Source organism: Bombus huntii, chromosome 10 (genome assembly GCF_024542735.1).
Source record: "Bombus huntii isolate Logan2020A chromosome 10, iyBomHunt1.1, whole genome shotgun sequence".
Classification (NCBI taxonomy): Eukaryota; Metazoa; Arthropoda; class Insecta; order Hymenoptera; family Apidae; genus Bombus; species Bombus huntii.
The window spans coordinates 12,817,505-12,840,332 of record NC_066247.1 but is presented as its reverse complement, the minus strand read 5'-3'; the positions used below and the strand labels follow the sequence as shown (position 1 = coordinate 12,840,332).

General features: G+C 43.2%; 1 protein-coding gene across 4 annotated transcripts in view; it reads right to left on the bottom strand.

The window, feature by feature from the left end:
• Nucleotides 1-397: 397 nt before the first annotated feature.
• Nucleotides 398-22,828, bottom strand: part of LOC126870284 (headcase protein-like) — a 151,575-nt gene continuing 129,144 nt past the window's right edge. For 3 of the 4 annotated variants that reach the window (XM_050627846.1, XM_050627854.1, XM_050627853.1), the window contains exons 3-5: nucleotides 4,180-4,368; nucleotides 3,733-3,918; nucleotides 398-3,299 (exon numbers count right to left, since the gene is read on the bottom strand). In XM_050627846.1, the coding sequence (XP_050483803.1) occupies nucleotides 3,126-3,299; nucleotides 3,733-3,918; nucleotides 4,180-4,368 (549 nt within the window). In that variant the 3' untranslated portion in view covers nucleotides 398-3,125. The remainder of the gene's footprint in view (nucleotides 3,300-3,732; nucleotides 3,919-4,179; nucleotides 4,369-22,828) is intronic. The other variant, XR_007691264.1, reaches the window with a different exon arrangement.

Here is a 22,828-nt window from a genome sequence, read left to right as displayed (position 1 = left end):
CATTCTCTCACAATCTTTCTTCCCGCTATTTGGCACTCTGAGAAAAACGTAACGAGAGACGATCCTCCAACAACTCCATCTTCTGCTCTGTTCGTTCCCGTCTGTGTGTGTTTGTCTGTGTCTCTCGACTGCTTAGACGCAAAGAGGCTTGCTCGCGACACGACAAAAGCGAACGATAAAAAGGAAACGAAGAAAACTGAACGAGAAACGCGGTTTCGTTGCGTGGCAAAATCGGACGACGTTGATGATAACGCACTCTTCGGCTCGTCGTATTCGGCTACCCAAAAAAGAAGTGTTCCACGCGGACATAATGTACTTCTTTTCATCCCCGAATACACGTGTGCATTCAGAGAATTAGCGCGTCCTCTTGTACAAATATTCTTATTCCATTCTTCTCTTTTTTTTTTCCTTTTTTTCTTTTTTTACTTTTTCCCCTTTTAATCCCTTTACGTCTCTCGTTCTTTCTCGCCCCTTCCACTCGTACACAGAAAACGTTTTCAGCAATTTGTGCACCCCTTTCTCTCCCCCTTCTGGTTCGTTCGCTCTGATCCCACGTCTTACTCTCACTCGCTGATATTCTCATAGATTAAATCGTCGTATAGTGTGTGCTCGGTTAAATGAAGCCCGCCACCGTAACAGCCTCGAACATTTCTCGAACGAACGAAGAAAAGTGAAAGAAAAGCACGTAAAAGACGAAACAACCTTCTTCTCCTTCTTTTTCTCCTTCTTCGTATATATTCTCGCGCTATCAGACGAAGAGAAAAGAATCTCGTGGCGAGATCGAGCAACGAAGACGAGAAAATGGTTCGTGAAAGGCGTCAGGCAACGGGGTTCACGGGGTCCTCGCTAAAAACCTGTACGGGACAATATAGAAATCTCCTAAATATACTTCCCGGCGTACGAATGGATTAAGTATACTTTTAAATCGAATTAACGTAAAGAAGGTACACGATCGACTATACTACCTTGGGAAAACGGTGGGCGGTCTTCTGTTTGTGGGACGGCCGCTATTGATGGACAGCAACGACCAGCATCGCCAGAAAAACGAAGATTTTATTTCTTCTTCTTTTTTTTTTCTTCGCTCCCTTCTTTCACGCTGTCATCCATTCTCGTATTCTCTCTCTCTCTCTCTCTCTCTCTCTCTCTCTCGCTCGCTCTCTTACAAACGCTTCGTCCTTTCTCGCTTACGTTCTGTACCATTCTTTCACAGGCTTTCACGAACGAACCTGCATATGGCTCGTTCTTCTCTTTTTTCTCTCTCCCTCTCGTTCTCTCCCACTTAATTACGTATTTACACTGGCTACTTCGGGCGCCCATGGCTTTCGACCACCCTTCGGGAGTATTTCCAACGTTGTAAAATTGAAACAAAAGAGGGAGGGAAAAGTATTAAGGGATCGAGGAGAGTAAACGAGGCTGTGTTTTCATCTGTGGTAAACCAGTCGTATGTTTCGAGTTATCGAAAAAGGGAGCGAAATATATAAGGATGAAGTTAAAGGATCGAAATTTAGGGAGAGAGAATTAGGGGTCTCGAGGGCGGAAGATCGCTGGGCGCCCGGCCGTTCAACGTGAAAACCCATCGAATGAGTCGTAGATCCTTAAACAAAATCAACATGGCCGCCATAAACGTATAAACTAATAAAATGTAAAAAAAACAACGTTCTCGATTATCTAAGTAACAAACGATAGTTCATTATCTCTTCCCCCTTTTCGTTTCGAAGTGACCATTTTCTTCTTTTTTCTTTTTTTCTTATTTTTTTTCTTTTTTATGTTTGTTTCTTATACATACCTACGTAATATACAGGAAAGTTAGACCATTTTTTTTTCTTTTTCTTTTTAGCGTTCTGCGTATCTCGATCTATACTTATCTGCAATTCGTAATTTTTGTTTCTTCATTTTCTTCTTCTATCCCTCCAGTTAACGCAATTCAACTATGGGACGCGAGGGACGAATCTTATAAAAAAATCGCTGCTCGATTCGAAACGCGTCAACTGACGATAATCGACGACGTATCGATCTCGTTCGACATTTTTAAACCTAATTGTTCGACTTCCCTAAAGCTAACAAGATTTCCTCGAACGGCTAATTTCCTTTATACACACGCCTATTCTATTCGCTATGATATTTGACTCGCATTTAAATTCGACTAATCGTATCTCTGCCAATAGAACACGAAGAATCATGTAAAGACACGTAAAGACGAACGAAAGAAAAGGAAAATGAAGGAACTTCCCGCGCGTTTTACTAAACGTTGTTTCCTACGCGAACTTTTGCTAACTTAAAGATCAATTCCACCAGAAACGTACTCCAGTTCTGGGATTTGTTGATTAATCTTACCAATAATACTGACGATAATCCTTGGCTCGAATTCTCGCCAAGAGTTGAAACTCCGCCGAATCGATCGATACGCCGTCGAGATGCGTTGGTTCCCATGTCGATCGATGGGATGAACTCGTCGTTGTGGCCCAAGTACACGGATTCCCTCGTCCCTCGCATTGAATTAACATAGATAAACCCTACTATATCGACATTGAGAAAGAAAAAAACCTTAAACGTTATCGCTGCTACGGGAACTCGCCGGTAATGACCTTACACGTCCGCTTTATACTCTCGATCTCAGGTTAATCGACATTTCGGCAAGATCCTGACACGTTCGTACGCAACATAAGAGAAAATCATTTTCTTGACTCGCTCGATTGATAACTGGAAACACATTGGCAATGTTCCCGAAAATCGGAACGATCGAATGAAAAACTAAAAATTGATCGTTTCTTGTAAAAACAGAAAAGAAAACTCGTTCTTGCCGAGAAAAAATGAATAAAAGAGCGTAGAAAAAGCGAAGTGCCGAGCCTGAGATTTTTCACGCTCTTGTTGCTTTCTTCTCGCATTTTTCGTCTTCTTCTCCTTCTTCTTCTTCTTTTTCTTCTTTTCTTCTTCGTCGTCGTTATCTTCTTCAGGTGGATGATAATCGTTTACAGGAAAGAATTAAAACGATCTGACGAGCGTGGGGGGGGGGGGGGGATGATCTAGAGCAAGGTCGCCCGGAGCAGGGAGATCAGTGGATCGAAGAAGAGGGGACACGGGTCAGTCGCGATGCTTCGACGCCGGTTAGCTAAGTTCCCTAATGGTTACGGCCACTGGCTATAAAGCTGAAACTGCTCGCGGGTGAAGCAGATCGAGAGCGGTTTTACGAAGTGGGCGTCCACGGCTCGGCAATGCGGACACGCGAATACGCGGCTGTAGTCCGAGTAGAAATTGAGCCGCTGGTGCGGATAGATCAGTGGCTTCTGGCAGCTGTTGCACTGTAACAGACATTAGTATTTTTCCAACGTTTACTTGTGTAGATATATCCAAGTACCTACGTTAAAAGATCGTGAATACTTTTGTGCGCCGAAGTGTTTATCGGTTGAGTACCTGTTCACTGGCAGATTGAGTACCGGCGAGAGAAACTCGAGAGTCAGATAACATATTTAAAGATACGATATTTAACACGATGGTGTCCCGAGTACTTGTTCGTTGGAGAATCAAATATCGGCACTCGTAAGAAGATGAATTTCAGATTTTCACGACAGCTACAGATAAAATAATTAATATTTTCACTTCTTCGATAGCAGCGCCCACCGTAGCCGATACACGCGAATTACGTAAGTCGTCATCTGCTTATCTTTTCCAGAACGTCGTTGATTTTAAGAACACATCGTTGCGAATAACAAAGACGCCGAACGAACAACTTACCTTGAGTCGCTCGGTGCAACAAGGCATGGCAGCGAAAATATCGTAGCTGTACATTGTACCAAGGACTAAGCTAGATCCGTCCCACGGCTGAGTACAGCAACGACAACGTACGGGTTGGCCACCGCTGCCTTCCAGGCAGCTCATACACACAGCGGATAAAAATTGCGTGCGACCTTCGACCTTAACCTGAAACAGGAATCACGTCATGGTCATAGGTTCACATTCCAGCTAACTGTAGAATATGAAAAATATGTAAAATGTGAAAGAATTGTTTCAATTCGATGTTAAACGCTTTATTAAAACGTTCAGAGTGCTTTGATTTATCGAGATAAGAGCAAGATTAAGAACATAAGAATCGGAAGATCGTAGACGCAGTGAATTCGACGCGACTGAAGATTATTTAAAATCGTGCGAACTACACGAACAGCGATTGAAACTTCGAATTACCTCCGCGCAGGCGGACGAATGTTGCCTGGGTGACAAGAAGAAGGTACCATCCACCAAGGGATACCTGTCGAAGACTAGCATGGGTGCTCGACAAAGGACGCAGGAAACTCTGGACCATTGTAGCGCGGCCAGCGTCGACAAAATGAAGCATCTGGTATCATCGTTGCCATGATTGCCCTCGTCTTCCATCTGTAACAAGAGAAAAATAAATCGTGAGCGAGTTTCGACAACATACTCGAAAGAAGCACCGTAAAGGAGAGTACAGTCGATTAAATCCGTTCGTCGTAAAGGAAGAAAAAGGGGATGAAGGCATAAAACGCGAAGGTTCTCTCGATAAACTAAATAAAAAGCATTTTCGTGCGCAATCTCGTTCACAGTTCGCTCAACAGCGACATATCGTACGGGATCGATAATTTAAACGCGGAATTATCCATTTCGCGAGTCGTGCGAACGTTGCGATAACGTTGGAATAGCGAAACAAAGAGCAAATATTCGTTTGGATTCGAGTTAAAGCGGAATTACGATCGAGAAGACTGCACAGGTGATTGGGAGAGAGAGAGAGAGAGAGAGAGAAAGGGAGAGGATCGGATATGGGCGAAAATATGGTAAGGGGCGTTTTGAACGGAAGAGAGGTGTTCGATAAGAAAAGGATGAGTTAAGAACGAGCAAAATGTCACGTCCTTAATGACGAAAGAAGGAGGAGGAGAAAGAGAAAAAAAAGAACCACGGTCTACGCAGACAGGAAATGAGAAGAAAGGGATTGGTAAGGTGTTGTAGCGCATCGGTGACTGAATAAACGAGAAGGTTAGTGGGCAGAGAAGTTTAAGATCCAGATAGAAAGAGGATTTTCTGCCTGTGACAGGATAACGCTTTCGACGAGTATTCATACATTTTCGACGCTTTAAAACCGTATGATAAATATAGCTCGCGTTTCGAAAAATATCTTGTTTAACATGCTTTGAATGTATCGGGGGTTTGATCTAAAATTTATGAATTTTCAAATAGTCCTCGTTTAAAATGACGCTGTCTTTAACTTTCTTCTTGTAACTATCACGTAACCTAAATAATTTGTAAATTCCATTTTCACCACAAGTAAACGATTCTTACGTTGCTTAAGCAATTTAATGTTAATACAAATTATACAATTACAATGCGAATATGTGACGAAGAAAAGTTCTCGTTTAATTAAATTCCTCAGACACTCGCATATTCGAAAACTATTAAAGGGGTTAATATTTCAAGGTACAAGGATGAAACGATTCGAAATTATCGGGGAGATAAGCTCGCGCCAGTGTTCTATTCCTAGATTATTCCCAAATTGAGATCGAACCAGATAGCTCGAAGAATCCCGTCTACGAAGTTCGCTATTAGATCCTTTAGATCCTCTGCTCGATACCCGTAGAAGCTAACCCGACGAAGGATGGTTAGGATCACCACGTCCTTCGTCCGATCCCTTATTATACTCCCGTGATCCTTATCTCCGAAAACTTGATTCCCAGGAGCCCCTATTATAGCTCCTTAGAAATTCCTGCAAAGTAGAGCTTAGCTTCGCGCCGCCGCCCTCACGATCAGCCCCCGATTAAAAATCTATTTGCACGCTCGCGAACCTCGCGTGTTCTATGTGTCTTTTATCGTCTTTCGAGCCAACTGAATTGCTTCGAAGGATAAAGGCTTTTAACTTTGCTCCATCGATTCAACACGGTTTATCGATACGATCGAAGCAAGACAAAGTGTTATCGACTATTTGCTACTGACACTCAATGATGCATTCGTAATATCCCTTAGCCCTTAACTGCTACCGTGGTATTATAGAATACTCGAGTCACAATTTTACTCCGGCATTGCATTGTTATAATATCATTATATTAATTATATACACATAATTACGCTATTGCAATTATAATTATATACAGGGTGGTTGGTAACTGGTGGTACAAGCGGAAAGGAGATGATTCTACGCGAAAAAAGAAGTCGAAAATATAGAATAAAAATTTTTCGTTTGAGGCTTTGTTTTCGAGAAAATCGACTTTGAATTTTCGCTCGGTACGCGAGCACTTTATCACGTTGTCTCGTAGACAACGTAGATCGTTGTCTCGATGGAAAAATTATTAAAAAAAAAAATTTTATTCTATATTTTCGACTTCTTTTTTCGCACAGAATCACCCCCTTTCCGCTTGTACCACCAGTTACCAACCACCCTGTATATATAAATATACTTACAATCATAACTTATAAGTTAAGGTCAAGATCCTTCTTGACGCGTTTTAGAATCCCTTCGGAAAATTAATATATTTCATGTCCTTCCAAATATATGTCGAAGAAGTCGTCGACAGCAGTATGTTCACGAACTAATATATTATTTCGAGCAGACTGTTGAAGAAAGATCATTCAGGAAAGTGGAATATCCATTCTAGAACAAAGAGAACGAGCAGAAATAATCTAACGAATCGCGAAGAAGCAGCTGAAAAAAAAAACGATCGTTCACGAACTTTGCGCTGCTCGACAACGAGAAGAAGGAAGATCCTCCTTTTCTATCCTGACCATCCGGGCTGAATAGAACGAGTCACACTAACGTCGTACATTCATCCATCCATCCACCCATCCATCCATCCATTCAGCTAACCATGGAGAACCATGGAAAAAGAGAGCGGGTCGAATAAATAAATTGGCTTGGTCTGGTAACTTTACCAGTCGGTGCAACTGGAAACCGATCGCGCGTGGGTCGATCTGTGAGAGAAGTGCTTCAACTTTTTACGAGTTCGATTAGAGGCTTGAGAACCAAGAGAGAGAGAGAGAGAGAGAGAGAGAAAGAGAGAGAGAGAGAAAGAGAGAGAGAGAAAGAGAGAGAGAGAGAGAATGGTAAAAGTGGTATTGTGCCTTCGTCGGCGCGATTCTTTTTTACTACCCTCCGACGGGAAACGTTCGGTTGTTTGCCGAGAGACAATTTCCTGAGATACGTAATTAATGTCCCTGAACCGGATTTTAATCGAGCCACCTCAGCATTCTATGATTGCAAAGAAAAAGGGATGGTTCCTCGCAAAGGACTGAAATTGCAGTAAAGGTAAAAGCCTCCGACGTGTTTAGCCGTAATCTCTGTCGAGTTCTTCACAGTAACACACAAGAGAAAATAGTGGATATGCCCCGTAAAAGTATCCCAACTAGGTAAACATCTTTTACGATTATATTATGCGTGTTTTCATCTTCCGTACACTCGTCGACATGATCGCTACGCTGTCTAATTCGAAGTCAAATATTCAGAGTGTTTGGCAAAACGACGAGAACGTAAAATATTAACGTCACAACAGCGTTACGAGACTACAACACTTCAGTAATTGATAAATAAGCGTTGTTATTAAGTTTCGACTTTACCATAATACTGAAAAATACTACGAATGTTGAATGACCCTATCTAATTCGATAGCCAGCAAGTGTAGGAGAAAGAAAGAGCAACTGCTTTGGGAGTATCGTTAAATAAACGCCCGACACGAGTGGAAAAAGCTGACGATTGGAAGCGATTTCTCACCCCCAAATTGGAGGTCGGCGACTATTCCGGAAGAGCAAAGTCGAAGGTCGCCGCCCCTGCGGATAATTTTGTCGCCGCAGCTAAAAGGCTAAGGGTGAAAAGAAAGTGAAAAAAAAAAGAGCAGAGGAAGAGCGAGAAGAGAGGCGTGGAGGAGGCATAAATCGCGGCGTATCGTCTGTGGGGTGGACCGTCACCGGGGGAGGATTACGATGTCGGCGTAGCAGATTATCGGAATTCAATAATACCGGTCGGTACAAATAAATATAAAAATCAGCCGAAGGCACACGCGCGAGCGCGCGACCCAAAATAATAAAGTCGAGGAGAAACGAGCGGCTAGAAAGAAAGTCAACGAACTCGTAAACGACCCAAAAGGCTTCCGAGCTTTTCTGTAAATTTTACAACGCAATAAAGCGAGAACAGCGTTCGATAAATATGGTATTCCCTTCGTGGTCTTCTAATCTTCTTTCTCTGAAGACGTTCCACGATGGTAGAAATATTCCAGATCGTAAGAGAACTCGATCCGAATCCGGAGGACAGCATGTCGATCTTACACGACAATTCGTACGCGTTTGGATAAAATTCCTTTTTCGTTCAACTTCATTTTCATACCCATCGAATTTCTGGTCCACTTTTTCACAATACGAATAAACTTCGTACCTGATTAAACAAGTACCTGCGTACGATATACAGTCATATCGTAGTTGAGTATATTTGCTAATACAGCGAATACGTATCTCTCTTTTCACTTCCGTAATAAACCAACCATACGGAAACCCTCGTCTCTCGCTGTACATTATAAGAAAGATCAGATATCCCGTGCGTCACACAACGAAGTTGAGCCCTTTTTTCATTTCGCCATGGAAGATGGTGACGAAGGACGTTATTGAAAATACCGAAAGTGGGTTTTTTACGCCCGTGATCGACCGAGGCAATTTCGAAACGTAGAAGAAACGAAGCGGAAAGGGACGAGCGTAAAAGGGAAAGGGAGGAAGGAGATCCGGGGAGAAACGATGGAAAGTAAAACGTACTACCCAGGGATTTGTCAAGACTCTTCTGCAAGGACGTTCTTATTTAGACCTTAACGGCGCAGTCGAGCGGCCATAGGTCCCGCGACGATAAAGCTCGGTTATATAGACGAGCATAAAATTCGTTACGATCGGCCTCGGTTTGCTTCCGCTTTTGTCCCTCCAGCGAGAATGCAACTATAACCGTCGAAGGGCGCGTGGTAGAAGAAGAAAATCGACCCTATTAATCTTTCGTTTCCTGTCTGACTCTTTCGAGCATCACGACGTGTACTTGGTATTGTAAATTGTTTGGGTTTAACTTCTCGCTACAAAACTAGAACGTTCAATGGACGGGAATGTAGAATGGGCGAAGCATACAAGTTCACTGGAGCAAAACTGCCAGCCAGAAACCTTACGTTTATCGGTTCACTGGTACAAGCTATCCAGCTCTATGGGATTTTCGAGGATTCCACGACCCTAATCCTCTTTCATAATGGTTCGTGGATTTATTTTGCCGATCGTAATACGTTTGGTTCACCGAAGAAGCAATTCGTTGCGTTTTCTTTACGCGAAACTTTCAAAGTGATATCGCGTCATGGATCGTTGCGCATGAACAGCATACGTCAAATACGTTTATCACAATTTATTAATAACCTATCGAAGTATCGCGAAAGTCGAACTGTTGCAAGATCTCGGTGTTTCTCAATTTCCCTCTCCAAGCAATCGCCGCGAAAACTACCTCTTCCATCGTAGAAGTTTCTTTACAGATCTTCAGAACGACCCGCCGGTTCACCAACAGTCATCAAACTTTCACGCGACATCAGTCGATAATTCTTTCCTGTGACGACACAAAGACAGCCCCGAGTAACTCGCAAACGTTTCGTGCGGCTACAAAACACTACATAGTACGGTACAAAGAAAGATTATTAAGAAAGCTTGCCCTCTCTTGCAGCATTTCGTCGACGAAAGTCTTGCTCTGTCTCGAGAACTTCATCCCGCCGGCAACACTCCGCTCGCATCCTCGTAAATACAGAAACGAACGAGTGGGTGGATCGTTGCGCCAACAGTGAACGCGTGTGCCAAGGGTTCGCGAGAGTCTTCGAGCGACTAGCTTCGTTCGAGGGATTTACGAGCGCCGCGACGAAGGATGCAAACACCCAACATCGCTGGCGCGTGTCTTCTCGGCTGGAAGAAGGAGCAGGAAGATCCGAACCGAAGACGCGATAACCAACTTCCCTCGTTTTTACTGATTTTCTATCCTCCTTCTGTGCTTCGTTCTATCCCCCCCCCCCCGCCTTCGAAAGCTTTCTCGTTTTTCCCTCGTCGGAGGGAGAATCCGTCTGCTTCTGTTGGCGGGCTGAGTATCAGTCTGACTGACCTACTGTCGAGCTTCGAAGGAAGAAAGCTCTTTTCACTCCCTGTCGTGTTCGTTCGCGCGCGAAAATAATCGATGCCGATTCTCTACGACCAGAAGCTAAAGACGTCCCTCTTTCCGACAGAGCTTAACGCGCCCGTTCACGACTCAGTGGAGACCCGCCTTCGCTTTCTAGACGACAGATTGTAGCTTTAGCTTTTCAATGGACGACCAGTTGTCGCGTATATTTGGTCACGAACGATTTGCGGGGCAAACTGGTCCACTGTGGATCGAAAATGTCAATTTTTGCATTTGACCGAATTCAACGTCGTCGAAGGAACTATCGTTTTTAAGCTATTTGCGGACTGACAGATATAATTGTCCGCAATCGTTTCTATTTCGTAGTTTCCACGCGATCTAATACGACGTTTGATAAGAATTGTTTGGGTGTCTCGAAAGTACGATTAAACGAATGCTAAACTAGATTAAAAATTAAAGACTATCGACAGGCATCGTAGGTGGATTGTTGTCTACAGACAATACCTATCGATTCGAACGCGTTTTATACGCACCCCTAAATTCAACTATATTTCATTGGAACAAAGGCAGCCAAGTTCTTTCGATCTTCTAAGCCAAAGTATTAATTAATACCGTATTATGCCCGATATTTTCCCCCTCTCGAACGCAAACAATAAGACGTTCCTTTAGAAGGAAGGTAAGGGGAGGTCTTCTTTCCCTATGACGACGTTCCCCTGTTCGCCTGGGGAATCCAGACGACGTACTCCGTCGATGCAAGTGACCCACTGTCTGCTCAACGGCGACGAATCGAACAAAGAAACCCTCTTTACGGTGCTCCTCCTCGCGTGAAAATAATCGATGCCGCTCCTCTTCCATGGAACTTCTCTTCCTGCTTGCCAAGTTCCACCCTCCGTATTTCATTCCCTTGGCGTATTTGAATGCAGATGGACAGTAGGGTAGAAGGAAAGAATCGAAATTATACGATTTTCATTTTCCAGCAGCGAACAAACTTTTTCTACGTCGATTTTTCCAAAAATTCACCTTATCCGTCCAGGCTAAGTATGCCTGGAAAATTTGTTTTCTATCGAGTGAATTCTCGAGGTGCTGCGAGGATCTCTTCTAAAACGAAGAAATAGATTCATCGAAAAATTTGTCGATCAGAACCGATTTTGTCAACTTAAACGTCGCTATAGAGAGGGCAACTTTTCTTCGCTATTGGAAGTCATGAATAGCACAACAAAATTCCCCTCCCCCATATTTCTTTTCACCCTAATACACAGCATCGTTGGCAGTATAGGGAGAACAGAAAAGAGGGAACGAACGGATATCGGACGAACAACGCCTGACGGGACTTCTCCGAAGTGAAATTGCGATCCCTAATATTACTGACAAGCGATAGAAAAGACAACGCGGTATCGTTGGCTGCTGGAATTTTATCGAGGGTGCCCCGGAAAAACTATTCTGCCCGAGCGATAACGCGAGATGCGCCCAATTCACGGAGAAATTTTAAACGGGGCGAATGAGAGTTCTTTGTCGTTCGATTGAACTCAATTTGAACGAGGTAGTTCGATCGACGCGCACATTCCCTTTCGCAAGTATCAGAACACGTGCTGTTTTCGTACGAAGCGCGATGATTAATTTAAATTTTAGATTTTACACTTTGGCGACGATTGGATGACGTGTTCGTGGGTTTTCGAATTTCGAATGTGTCGTTGATTCAATTTTTTTATTAATCTCTCTACTAATCCACCAAGATTCTACTTTTTTGTATAAATTTGTATAAAAGTGCGCAGTTTAGTTGGAAGGAAGAGCAGATAAAAATTCGATTCGTTCCTGTTTCTCTGGCATATAATTTAGCCGTGTATTTCGGGGATACGTAGCGACTCGACGTATTTGGTCCTCGAAGAAGTCCGATAAATCAACAGGACAAAGAGACCAACCGCCGGAGCACGGGGAAATTAAAATCCACCCCCGAGCTCTCTAAAGAAGGCGACTTTTTCGAGGTTTATCGCGCGTCAAATGCATTCCACGCCGGGGGAACAAAGGAGAGAAAGGTGAATTAAAAGCGGGAAGAAAGAAACCAGGTAGTCATTCGCAGACTAAAGAGGGTGGCGTTCCGACGCTTTACAAGATTTTCCCCTGTAATCCCCCAGCTAAGCGGCTTACTCTCGATTCCCGCGTCGAAAGACTATATCTAATCGCGATTGGAAAAAGAAAAATTAAAATTTAGTTGCGTTCGACTTCGAAGAGCCGCCTTCTCTAATTTTGAAATACGCGTGGTGCACGGTATTTTTTTTTTCTACGTAATATGACAACGACTCGCGTTATGACAACGAAGAAATGTAACGATAGGATAGAACAAGAAAGACGAACAAGCCTCTCAATCACCGTCAGAAGGATGTTACAATTATTTTCTATAATTGACAATTTTTCAAAATACGATATTGCGTCTGGGGAAATCACGCAACGACAGCCATCTTTTTTAAATCGTTTTCAAATATTCTCGAGTCATCTGAATCTGATCGCAGATTTGGTTACGCGAGATGACTGTTTCCTATAAAATATGAACATGAAGAAGCGTTCGAAATTTGAAAGTCAAATCTGCAAGTTACCGTACGTGAACTTTCTCGTTATTTAAATTATAATTTTACAAAGTGTATTCGTTATAATTTTAGAAGAACACTCGGTATAAAGCGAAAGGCGTCGCTGGAATTAATTACGAGCGTTTCTAGCGATGCGACACGTGAACGCCAGATAAAGGAATGCATTTTTCATGCACGCGAAAGGGTGGCCTCGCGTATCGCGGGACGATCGCGAAACACGCGACGAAGAGGAGGCGAAGGGAATTCCTGGCAACAGCCTCGTCGGCAACCCTCCGCGATTCGAGCCAGGATAACCGCGCGTGTGACTGTCGTCATTGAAACAGTCCCCTAGATATGTACGCGTCGAGGATCACTGGAGCCAAGAAAGGAAGTACCGCCCATCTGAAAGATTGCTTCCCTATTTTATGCATCTTATTGACTCACAGTGACTCACGAACGTACTCGAACATTTGTAGATACCTTTCATGATACCTTTTACGTGCGCGAATCGGGCGAAACAGCGACGGTGAGTGTAAGTCAGCCATGTGGAACGAACAAAAGCTACATGTAATAATAGTTCACTGAAGTATTTGAACGCTTACGTGTGTGATACAGATGAAACATTTTCAAATTTCACTAGCATCGTCATGATTTTATATCGGTAAAATCTGAAAACAGTGTAAAAATACATGTAGACATTACGAGATATTTGATAAAAGAATTAGAAGCTATACGAAAAATGCGAAAGTAGCGATATGACGTGTAACGTTAAACGTTGCAATTTTACATCGAACGAACGTTTCAAGGGGTGAAAATTGTATGGATTCGACGAGCAGACAACCAGACGAAGCAGTAGATCAAAATTAGAGTTAAGCACGGCTCATTTTCGATTTTATTATCTCGATTGCCGGTTCACTGGTCCGCATGAACGGCAGAGAGGGTAGATTTCGTTCGACGACAAAGAGAGGCTCGATTTCGGTCGACGATAAAAGAGAGACTCGCTTCGAAAAGCTATCGCACGCTGTGTATTAATCGAAGAATCGAAATTAGTTTGGCGTTCGAGCCAACCCAACGTATCGCAGCTCTTCGGTCAGGAAGAGAACCTGGAACACGCGGAACTCTGTTCGAAGACGTCGAGTTTCTTTCTTATGGATCCTCGAACTTCCCTAAAAGGGAAAGAAGTTAAACGAGGAAAAGAGCAAGAGCGATCGAGGGGTAAAAATGAATGTTCTCTATCGGAACGCAGATGTTCGCGGCCGGGATATCGCGATCGATCCATCAAACGATGAAAATCATTTGTCGCGACCAGCAGGGGAACGCGTCGCTATAAATTGCAACAAAAACGCGCGAGACGGCCACTTGGAGAGTCGCGTTTCGAACGAGCGGCTCGACAGCGTTGATTGATACATAACATCGGGTCGGTGAAAGCGTCGTAGAAATTAAAAACCGGCTTCCGGCGCTATTTTCCGACAGGGGTGTGGACTTTCTATCCCGTGCTGCGACTCTCGGAGCGTTCAAAGAACAATCACGAGGTGCGTTTCGCTACCGTGTAAGATTATTCGTGAAATATTTCCGAGTTAGGTATAAAAAGTACCCAGTATGTCAAGGTGAACAGAAGAATAACGAGATTTCACCAATGTAAGAGATTTTGCACGATAGAACTATAAGGTACTATTGCGAAGCGAGTAAAATTTTACAAGTTGCAAGATAGTTAGAATTGGTATTAATAAATTTCCTTATGCAGCAACGAGAAGCGTGGTAATTGAGTAAAACAAATTTTATACGTTGATAAGGAGACAATACAAGTTCAAGTATTTCGATGACAAAAAGAAATAATTTTTGAGGAACCAAAATATAGATCTAGAGAACAAAAAAGAAAGAAAAGATTGGTGTCCCAAAGAAATATCAGCAGCGAGAAACAAGGGAAAAAGTAAGAATAAAGAATAATACAAAAAGTTCAGAAGACGGAACCACAGACAGGCCGTACTTTATTCTGTGGTTTCAGATCTTCTCAGGTTTCGACAGACACCTGGAACACGTAAACCCGGATGTTTGACCGATTTTACAACCACGTTTTGTCGTGGATACTACTACATCGTGTACGAATAACAGAGCTGGGTGTAACTTTCGTGCACTCGGTGTTGCTCGAACAACCTGATCTGCCTTGTAAAAATATTCACTGGAGAATTACGCATAATTCTGCCCCTCTGTAGACGTATAGCAGTTTCTATTAGGGATACAAAGCGTTTCTAGCCCGTTCTCCGCTTTATCGCTATAAAATAAGACATTCAACGTGACAATGATCCACCCTTCCTAAGCGAGGGTTAAATTTCCCATAAACGCACAAACATCCATAGTCTACCTCTAATCCCAAAGTACATGTAAACCACGTTCTACCAAGTGCCAGCGATTAATAACCTTCGGTATCCCGAAACATCGTTTAACAGTTTCGAGTCAGTTGAACAAAAGCCACCGACGTTACCTGTGCGCTTGCTCCGCTACCCTTACCGCTAAACCCTCCAGAATTACGCAACGTTGCCTCGAAGGGAAAGCAGGATTTACGGGAAGAACACTTTGGACACCGAGTGTACACGCGTACGGCTGGCTTTCGCCATCGGAGTCCTTTCCCGTTGAGTACGCGGGAGGAAGAGCCAAGGGTTAGGGGCCTCCTCTTGTCCTTATAAATCAGCCACGCGTCGCCGAAGAGGTTAAGGATGGCCTCTCGCTCCGGGTGCGTTTGCAAAAGGTCGAATACACGGAATGCCGGATCGGTGGGATGCGTACCGCCTCCTACTTACACACGCACGCACAAGCGCACACACATGTACATAAGCTTATCCTTGGCGAAGGGTTGCTCGTGGAAAGTAGGCCCCCTCGTTAAATTTATCGCGCCACGTCGTCGACGGAGTTATGTGCAGCTTCTCGCGGCGGGGAGTCCGCTTTCTTGCACAGAATACGCCACCCTCGTGGCACTACCCCCGAGTGGATGAGCTGCTCTCTTCGGGATCTAGTAGACTATCGTCACGATTCCTTGTGGAATATTTGGGGTTTCATATACAGTTTGTCGAAACGATACAGCGATCTCGTTATATCCCTTCTTGCAGACAGAATATTCTTCGATCATCGTTTCTTCAAGAGATAGATAGATAACGCACTGTATTTGGAGAATTTCAGAGGTCTTGGATCCAAAAGAAACGACAGATCGATCGACAACAAAGGTCTTCCACCGTAAAGAAAGCTGTGTGCGAAGAGAACCACGCGTTAGGACGTGACGCACTCGCTCTAATTGCCGGACCGCACACCTCGAGTACGAAGTTAATCATTGCCGACATGCATACGCCGAGCGACCAACAGAAATCGGAAGAGAAATTGCCTGCTCTCTCCGCCGCTAATTTCTCCTGCTGTCGCTTGGAACGAAGTCTCGAGTCCTGCTGGGACTAATTTCTCGAAAAATATCGCTAACAAGATACGTAATTTTACGACTCCTCCAACGTGAAAAAAGGTTGCAAGATGAGTTATAACTTTATACTCGATACTTTCACGCAACGATGGAGCTGATCTCTTAATTATCACGTTACACGCTATCTTTGATTCCACGGTTGGACTTTTTGTTAATCTCGGCGACCGTCCCCTTTTAGCAAACAAATGGACACAAACCGACCCCTCGATTAGAGGCTGGAATTAGAAGGCGGTCAACGTTCGACGAGACAAATTACCATTCGGCAGGTTTGATTAACGCGTGGACGTATCACACATCACGCGATAAAGAAGAAAATTATATCTAAGTAAAGCTGCGTTTTCACTGAACCAACAACGAGAAACTTTTTATTGATGTTACGTGTTTCTCGAAGAATTTGCTGATGCATTAACTATTTTCAGTAACGTACCAATTACTATAGCGTGAATCTGAAAGCGATAGAGGATTAATCCACTAGGGAGCAAGCGATAATTTATCGAAGTGTCATAAGTGCTTCGATTTTTCCGCATTTCGTGAAATTTACTCGCAAAACACAGCGACAAAAGATAATAAAAAAATATTAGGAGCTCGCGAGCAACAAAAAGCTGCTCGTCGTTGCTTCAGTGAGAACGCAGCTTAAAGAATCGCGTGCCTCTCGATAATACAAGGAGGCGTGGAAACGCTATATTTATGCTCTAGTGTGTCCCACGCGCCGCGAGAGAGCCACGAGGCCGTCTAATTAGCCGTTTAAGATAAGATTTTCATCGGACCTTTACCAGTTGTGATTAACGGCGCGCTTAAACGACCAGCCATCGCCTCTAAAAGAATCGATCTCGCTATTCACTCGGACAAGCCTGAAATATTCCTTACCCCTGAGAAAATTCCGCGTTTAAATCGAAGTAAAACCCCTCGGGAAAATTAATTTTCATGGGAGTCGCGATCTGAAAACTCGCTGGCGTTACAGGATCTCCGGTTTCATGACAAATTTTCTAATTTCGAGGCAATTAATTATCAGAGATCTGAGAAACGAGGTGGAAGCTAGGCGTGAACGAGGAGTAATCGCGGCCGATAGAAGGGGGGAAAAAGAGGAAATCAACCCCCGCGCGCGAACGTTCCGAACCCTCGGACGAACAGCGATAAATCCAAATTCAAGATTATTAATAATGCACGCCGACGAATTGTCGGTGGCCCGGTTTTCCGGCGTAAACCAGTTATTGCTCTCTGGTCGTTTATTTCCTACGGGAGAGCCAGAAGGGAGAGAAACAAATCCGCGGCGTACCAGGGGTTGTTACCTTCCTGTCTGTCAAAAATCGCGAACGAGCCCCGGCGGCTGAATAAATAAATTAACGCCGAGACGCGCTGCCTTCCTTACCTGTCAGGGATCCTTCCCTTTTACCCATGAAATTCCCATACTTTCATGTATAAAGTATCAAGCTTCGAAAGTAACAAACCTCCCTTTGCAAATTATCAAATATATCTGAAAATGCGGCAAAGTATGTACATACACGCTTTTGCACCGTTCTAGTATATACTATTCTATCCTCGTTCTTATAATATTCTTATTTCCAATTTATACGCCATAAACTTTCACCAATAGTAAAAACACCCCTGCTACGAGTATCACGTTACACGTCCAATATGTCCAACACGGGAGACGAAGTACAGTTGGGAATTGCAGGGGAGCCATAGGAAACCAGCGTCGTGTAACAGCGGGCGATTAAACCACGCACGTGGCCAACAACGCGAGCAACACTCGCGCGAGTGCATACTTAACCTAACCGCGTTCGTAATCTGACGCGAATCTCCCGAAAACCGCGAAAGCCATCCGGAGCGGATTAGAATCGGGAGCGGACCAAGCAGAAACGAATTTACGCTTCTTTAAAGGGGCAGAGAGAATGCATCGGCTAGCTACGCGATAGATCTGCTTAAGAAGGCGCATTACAGTCGCGAGTTCATCTTCTTAAAGCCAGGTCCGGAATTATTCTGTAGATGGAATGGATGATGGTCGGGGAAGGGGGTGGCTTTGCACGATCGCAGCCACCCTGAAAATCCGGTAATGACGCGAGAACGGCCGGATTTGCGCGAAAACGCTGCCTTCGAAATGAGTTTAAGAGAGTCACTCCTGCGTAAGAGGCTTTGCCAGCACTTCCACCCGATATTTTATTAATTACGTTTCGTCCAAGACCGCCTCCACTTCCGCCTCGAACGATATTTCTCGTAGCAAGGTTATACCGATATTCCTGTCGTTCAAAAAAACATACGACTATGATATAAGTAGTTACGAAACCATTTGCGTATTTTCTTGTTCTCCGGCGAAGCACTTTTTTTCTTTATCAGAATCAAGTTCCTGTAGCTTCTATAATTTTTTTCAGATGAACGAACCGTTAGACGATTCGAATTTTTAATCTCACTATACTAATTCCGTGACGAATACTTTTTCTCGAGAAACTGGTGAACCAGCTGAAAAAAGGAGAACGTAATTTTTACATTTCTCGTGAAATATCGGTCTGTAGGCACCGATTAAACGGCAAGGCGAAACGGTTGCCCTTGATGGAGATGTAAATTCCATCGGGTCCAAAAGACGGTAGGGCGCAGCTGCCCGAGCCGGGGAAAGTTTTACCGAACAAGGGAACTTAATCTCGACTTGTCTTACCAGAAAACAAGAGAACCCGACAGCGGATATGTTTTAATACTTAATAAGACTCTCGGGTATCCGCGAGCGACTTTGTACCCGTTTCAAACCTCCGATGTATGCGAGGATGAAATTTTCTATAATTACCTTCCGATGCCTCTATCCTCTATTCCCTAGATACGATTTTTTCATCCCCAAACCGGAACAGGTACAAAAAAAAAAAAAAAAAGAAAAAAGAAAAAGGGAAAAGAACAGAAAATTTTTTCAGGAAGAGTACTTCTGTTATAGTAAAAGTTCCCCTTCGATTCAAACTTCAAACATCCTTTCAAAGTTCCTCCTTCAGATGCACAATAATATAAACCAGCACGTATGGTGAGCACAATTATACGTATTATATCCAATCAGTTCTTTACAACAAAGTCGTACTCGAACATGTCGAAAGGCTTCTTCCTTTTATACGATACGGGTTTCAGAAAATTCGTTTCGAATACACTGTGCATTTTCAAACGAGGGTAAAACGTAATACGTACAAGTCTTCTGAAAAGAGAGGGTAAGCAGTCCCTTTTCATGATCTGGGAAGAGAATTCCAATGGAAGGTCCAACCCCTTTTACCCCTATTATATACAAGGGAATGTAGGGTAACGAGATTCGCGTTCAGGTGGCCCAGACACAATAATTTCCTCGAGAGATCGGTTTCTGATTGCTGGGCGTGTCTCACGAATCCGCGGAACGACCCTTCATCGTGTTCCACGATTTTGCATTCAGTCGATACTACGATCGAGAAATATCGTAATCGCAGCCGGAGCTTCTCGTTTCTTCGTTTCTCACGTCGAATACGTTTGCCTCGGGCGAGAAAATGAGAAAGTAACACGCATCCACGCTCTATACGTATTGTAGTTTGTAAAAGATTTCGGTATCGATGAACCATACCATCTTCTCGATAATTGAACTTTGAACTACATGATTAGACCTGATAATTTAATCGTCGCAATATAAGCAATAAAAGACCGATCACTTTAGACATGAGATGGATAAGTTAACAACGAGGCAGGTTGCGACGAAAGTATTTGAGTTTCTCGCGTGTACGAAGCACAAAGAGCGAGATTTCTCGTTCACGAGCTGTTAAATCAACAGAGTCGCGGAGATCAAAATCTACGTTGACATTTAAGCGCCGTCTCCATTGTCGCGAATCCTGAACTATGCTTCTCTGTCACAACGTCGATGCTGCGACCTGGTCGTACACCGATAATGCGCAATTATCTCCTCAGTGTAGTTCGAGCGGCGCGAATCGATTCTTCTACGATCGATTAGAAACGGCTCGATTCCCGTTACGCAACTTTCACCTCTCTTTCGCTCGAAGAAACCGATACTACGAACAAAATTCCGTCGCTGAATATCAGCACTATCGGAAACTTTATTCCTTCGTTGTTCGAATCTTCTCTTCTCACACACTACCAACATTTTAACACAAACGTTCGATCATTTTTCTATTCCTTATCGTTAGGCTACAGATATTTATGCAAAACTAATACTTTAACAAACACTATTAAGAAAATGGGACATATTGAACATAAGAATACTCTCTATTCTGAGTGTCATATAAATATATTAGCTTTCTATGTGTATTTCGTTGAAATTTTTCACAAATGCATAAAAATCTGCGGTCTACTTGTCATCCATGTAAATTCTCTCCTATATGATTCCAATCTTAAAAGACGTATGGATCTCGAAATCTAGAAAGATCTTGCGCAATAAACTCTATAACGTAATTAGAAAATTCCAAAGATACCAGGTCGTATAGATCGAGTTTGAAAAACGAGATCTAGACGTTCAACCGATTCAATAGAGATCTTAACGAGGTAAAAATTCCCAAAGATATTTGCACCGATTATCAGCCTCGATAAGTGGCGGAGGGGGTGTGCAAAGCGCAAGAACGCGCGACGCGGTTATAAATATAGCCGGTAGTGGCGGTGCGTGTACGCAAAACAGAGCGAAAGATATCTCCATCGGAGTCGCGGCGAGGCTAATGCACTCTAATCTAGCCTCTATAGATAGAGACTTCTCAATGCCATTCACTGCACGTACGCGTGCAACGGGCTGCACACAGAGCGCCAAGAAGCGATCCTCGCACGATCGTAGACATTCGTCGCGACGAACCAACAAGTTATTCGTTCGAGACGTGGTCGAGCATTTGCGAAAATCCTTTGTACTTCCTGTTCCGTAAGGTAAGAGAAACGAGCGAACGAGACAGGATGGAAGAGAAGATGTTACGATTTTATCACAGAACGTTAGCTCGTTAGTAGATGAGAATTCAAGGACTGTTACTTATTAATTTCGCGCTCGATACTGCATATAGGCTCCTTTCTTTACGAAATCATTTCATATGGAACATCTGGAGAAGCAAACACTTATTTCCATGAATTTTTAAATCACTATCAGTGCGTCCTTCGGTATTCGTTTAAATGTATCAGAGACGACGGTGGAAAGTATAAAAAGAAAAAGAAAAGATTCGTCAGCTGTTTCAACCGTGTGGTATATCTGTATTTATCTAAGAGATATTTCTAAAGTCACGTTTATTTGTTTGTTTTTACGTTTATTCATTTGATTTTTTAGTTTACATTTGTCTTATTACTCTGTCAAGCTATATAAACAATTTTATTCCTTGAGTAAATTTCATTATCGTATAGCTGTTCGCTTTATCGGTATAAGACAAAGCCAAGCCCCCACGAGACGCGCGTTAAACATCCAGGGGATCTCAAACGATCCTTTATATCCCATTAATCAAAATAATAATAAAATAACTCTAAAGAAAAGGATAAAAATTTGAATGACTCATTATCCGAGATAACGTTGATCACAGTCAGACATGACACCAACCAGACACACTCGTTTCATCGATGTTCTTTATCGTTAATAATTCTCCGGCTATCGACGAAGCAAAAAACGTATCATTTTTGAAAAGTAACACTGTCTTACGAAATCGAATGCGACAAAATCGAAGGATTTTCAATGAATGCGAAACTAACCAAGAGTACCAACTAGAAGGAAGTGCGAGGCATGGCGCAGATGTCGTCTACGGATTACCATTAAGAAACATCCTCCTCGCGTTGTTCCCCGGCTTATTTATTCGCGCTTACGCCATCCTCCTTACGGATAAGTAAGAATTAAATATTCATTCGAACAGACAAGCACGGCGAAGCGCTAGAGAGAAGGAGAGACGTACTAAACAGAAGAGATTAAGAGGGTGAACACGCGAGAGAAAGAGGTGGAAGGAGAAGAAGCATGTCGAAAAAGGGAAGAAAAATGAGATAAAACAGATGGAGATCAGAGAAGAAGGGAAGAAAGGGAAAGAAGAAAGTCCACGGGGAAAAACCGAATGAAAGACGACAGAAGGCAAAGGGAGAAAGGACAGAAAGATTTGTCGCACTCAACCGGATTAAACGAAAGGTACTCCACGAGGGAAAGGAGAAGGGATCCCTCTCGCTTTTTATACACCCTGCACCACCCCTTCCCTCCTTTTTCGACGCTGTTGCCGTCTGTTTTCCTCTCGCGTCATTCGGCAAATAAGACGCGAAGCAGTTTCTCGCAGCGGTGTGTCGTCGTGCATTATTCACGGCTAATCTGCACAAAGCCACGAGAACTTCTGACGTCTTTTTCTTTTCCACAAAAGTCCTGTCAACGTTAAGAAACACCCTCAAACGTAACAAATTTCCGAACCTTAACCTCCAGTTTCAGGTTTGGTAGGTGAAAACGGCTAGACGAAATCGTTCCAGGAGTTTTATTCCTTCTTTTGCATTAGCAAACTTCTTGCTCTAAAAAAAAACCAATCTCCAAAATCCATCGCATGTTTCCTGCAGGAAATGTTTATACCGCTGTAAAAATAGCGCAAAACTACTCTAGGCGCAAGTCCTTTGAACGTTTTTACGTCGATATTACGCTCTGAAAATAAAACTTGCGAAAAATATTTTTAATTTTTCATACTTTAATAGCGTAGTTTAAAAAATTTCACGTATAAAAGCAAGCAAAAAGAAGTAGCGGATACATACATAGCAAATAACCAGCGAGCTATATGAACTAAA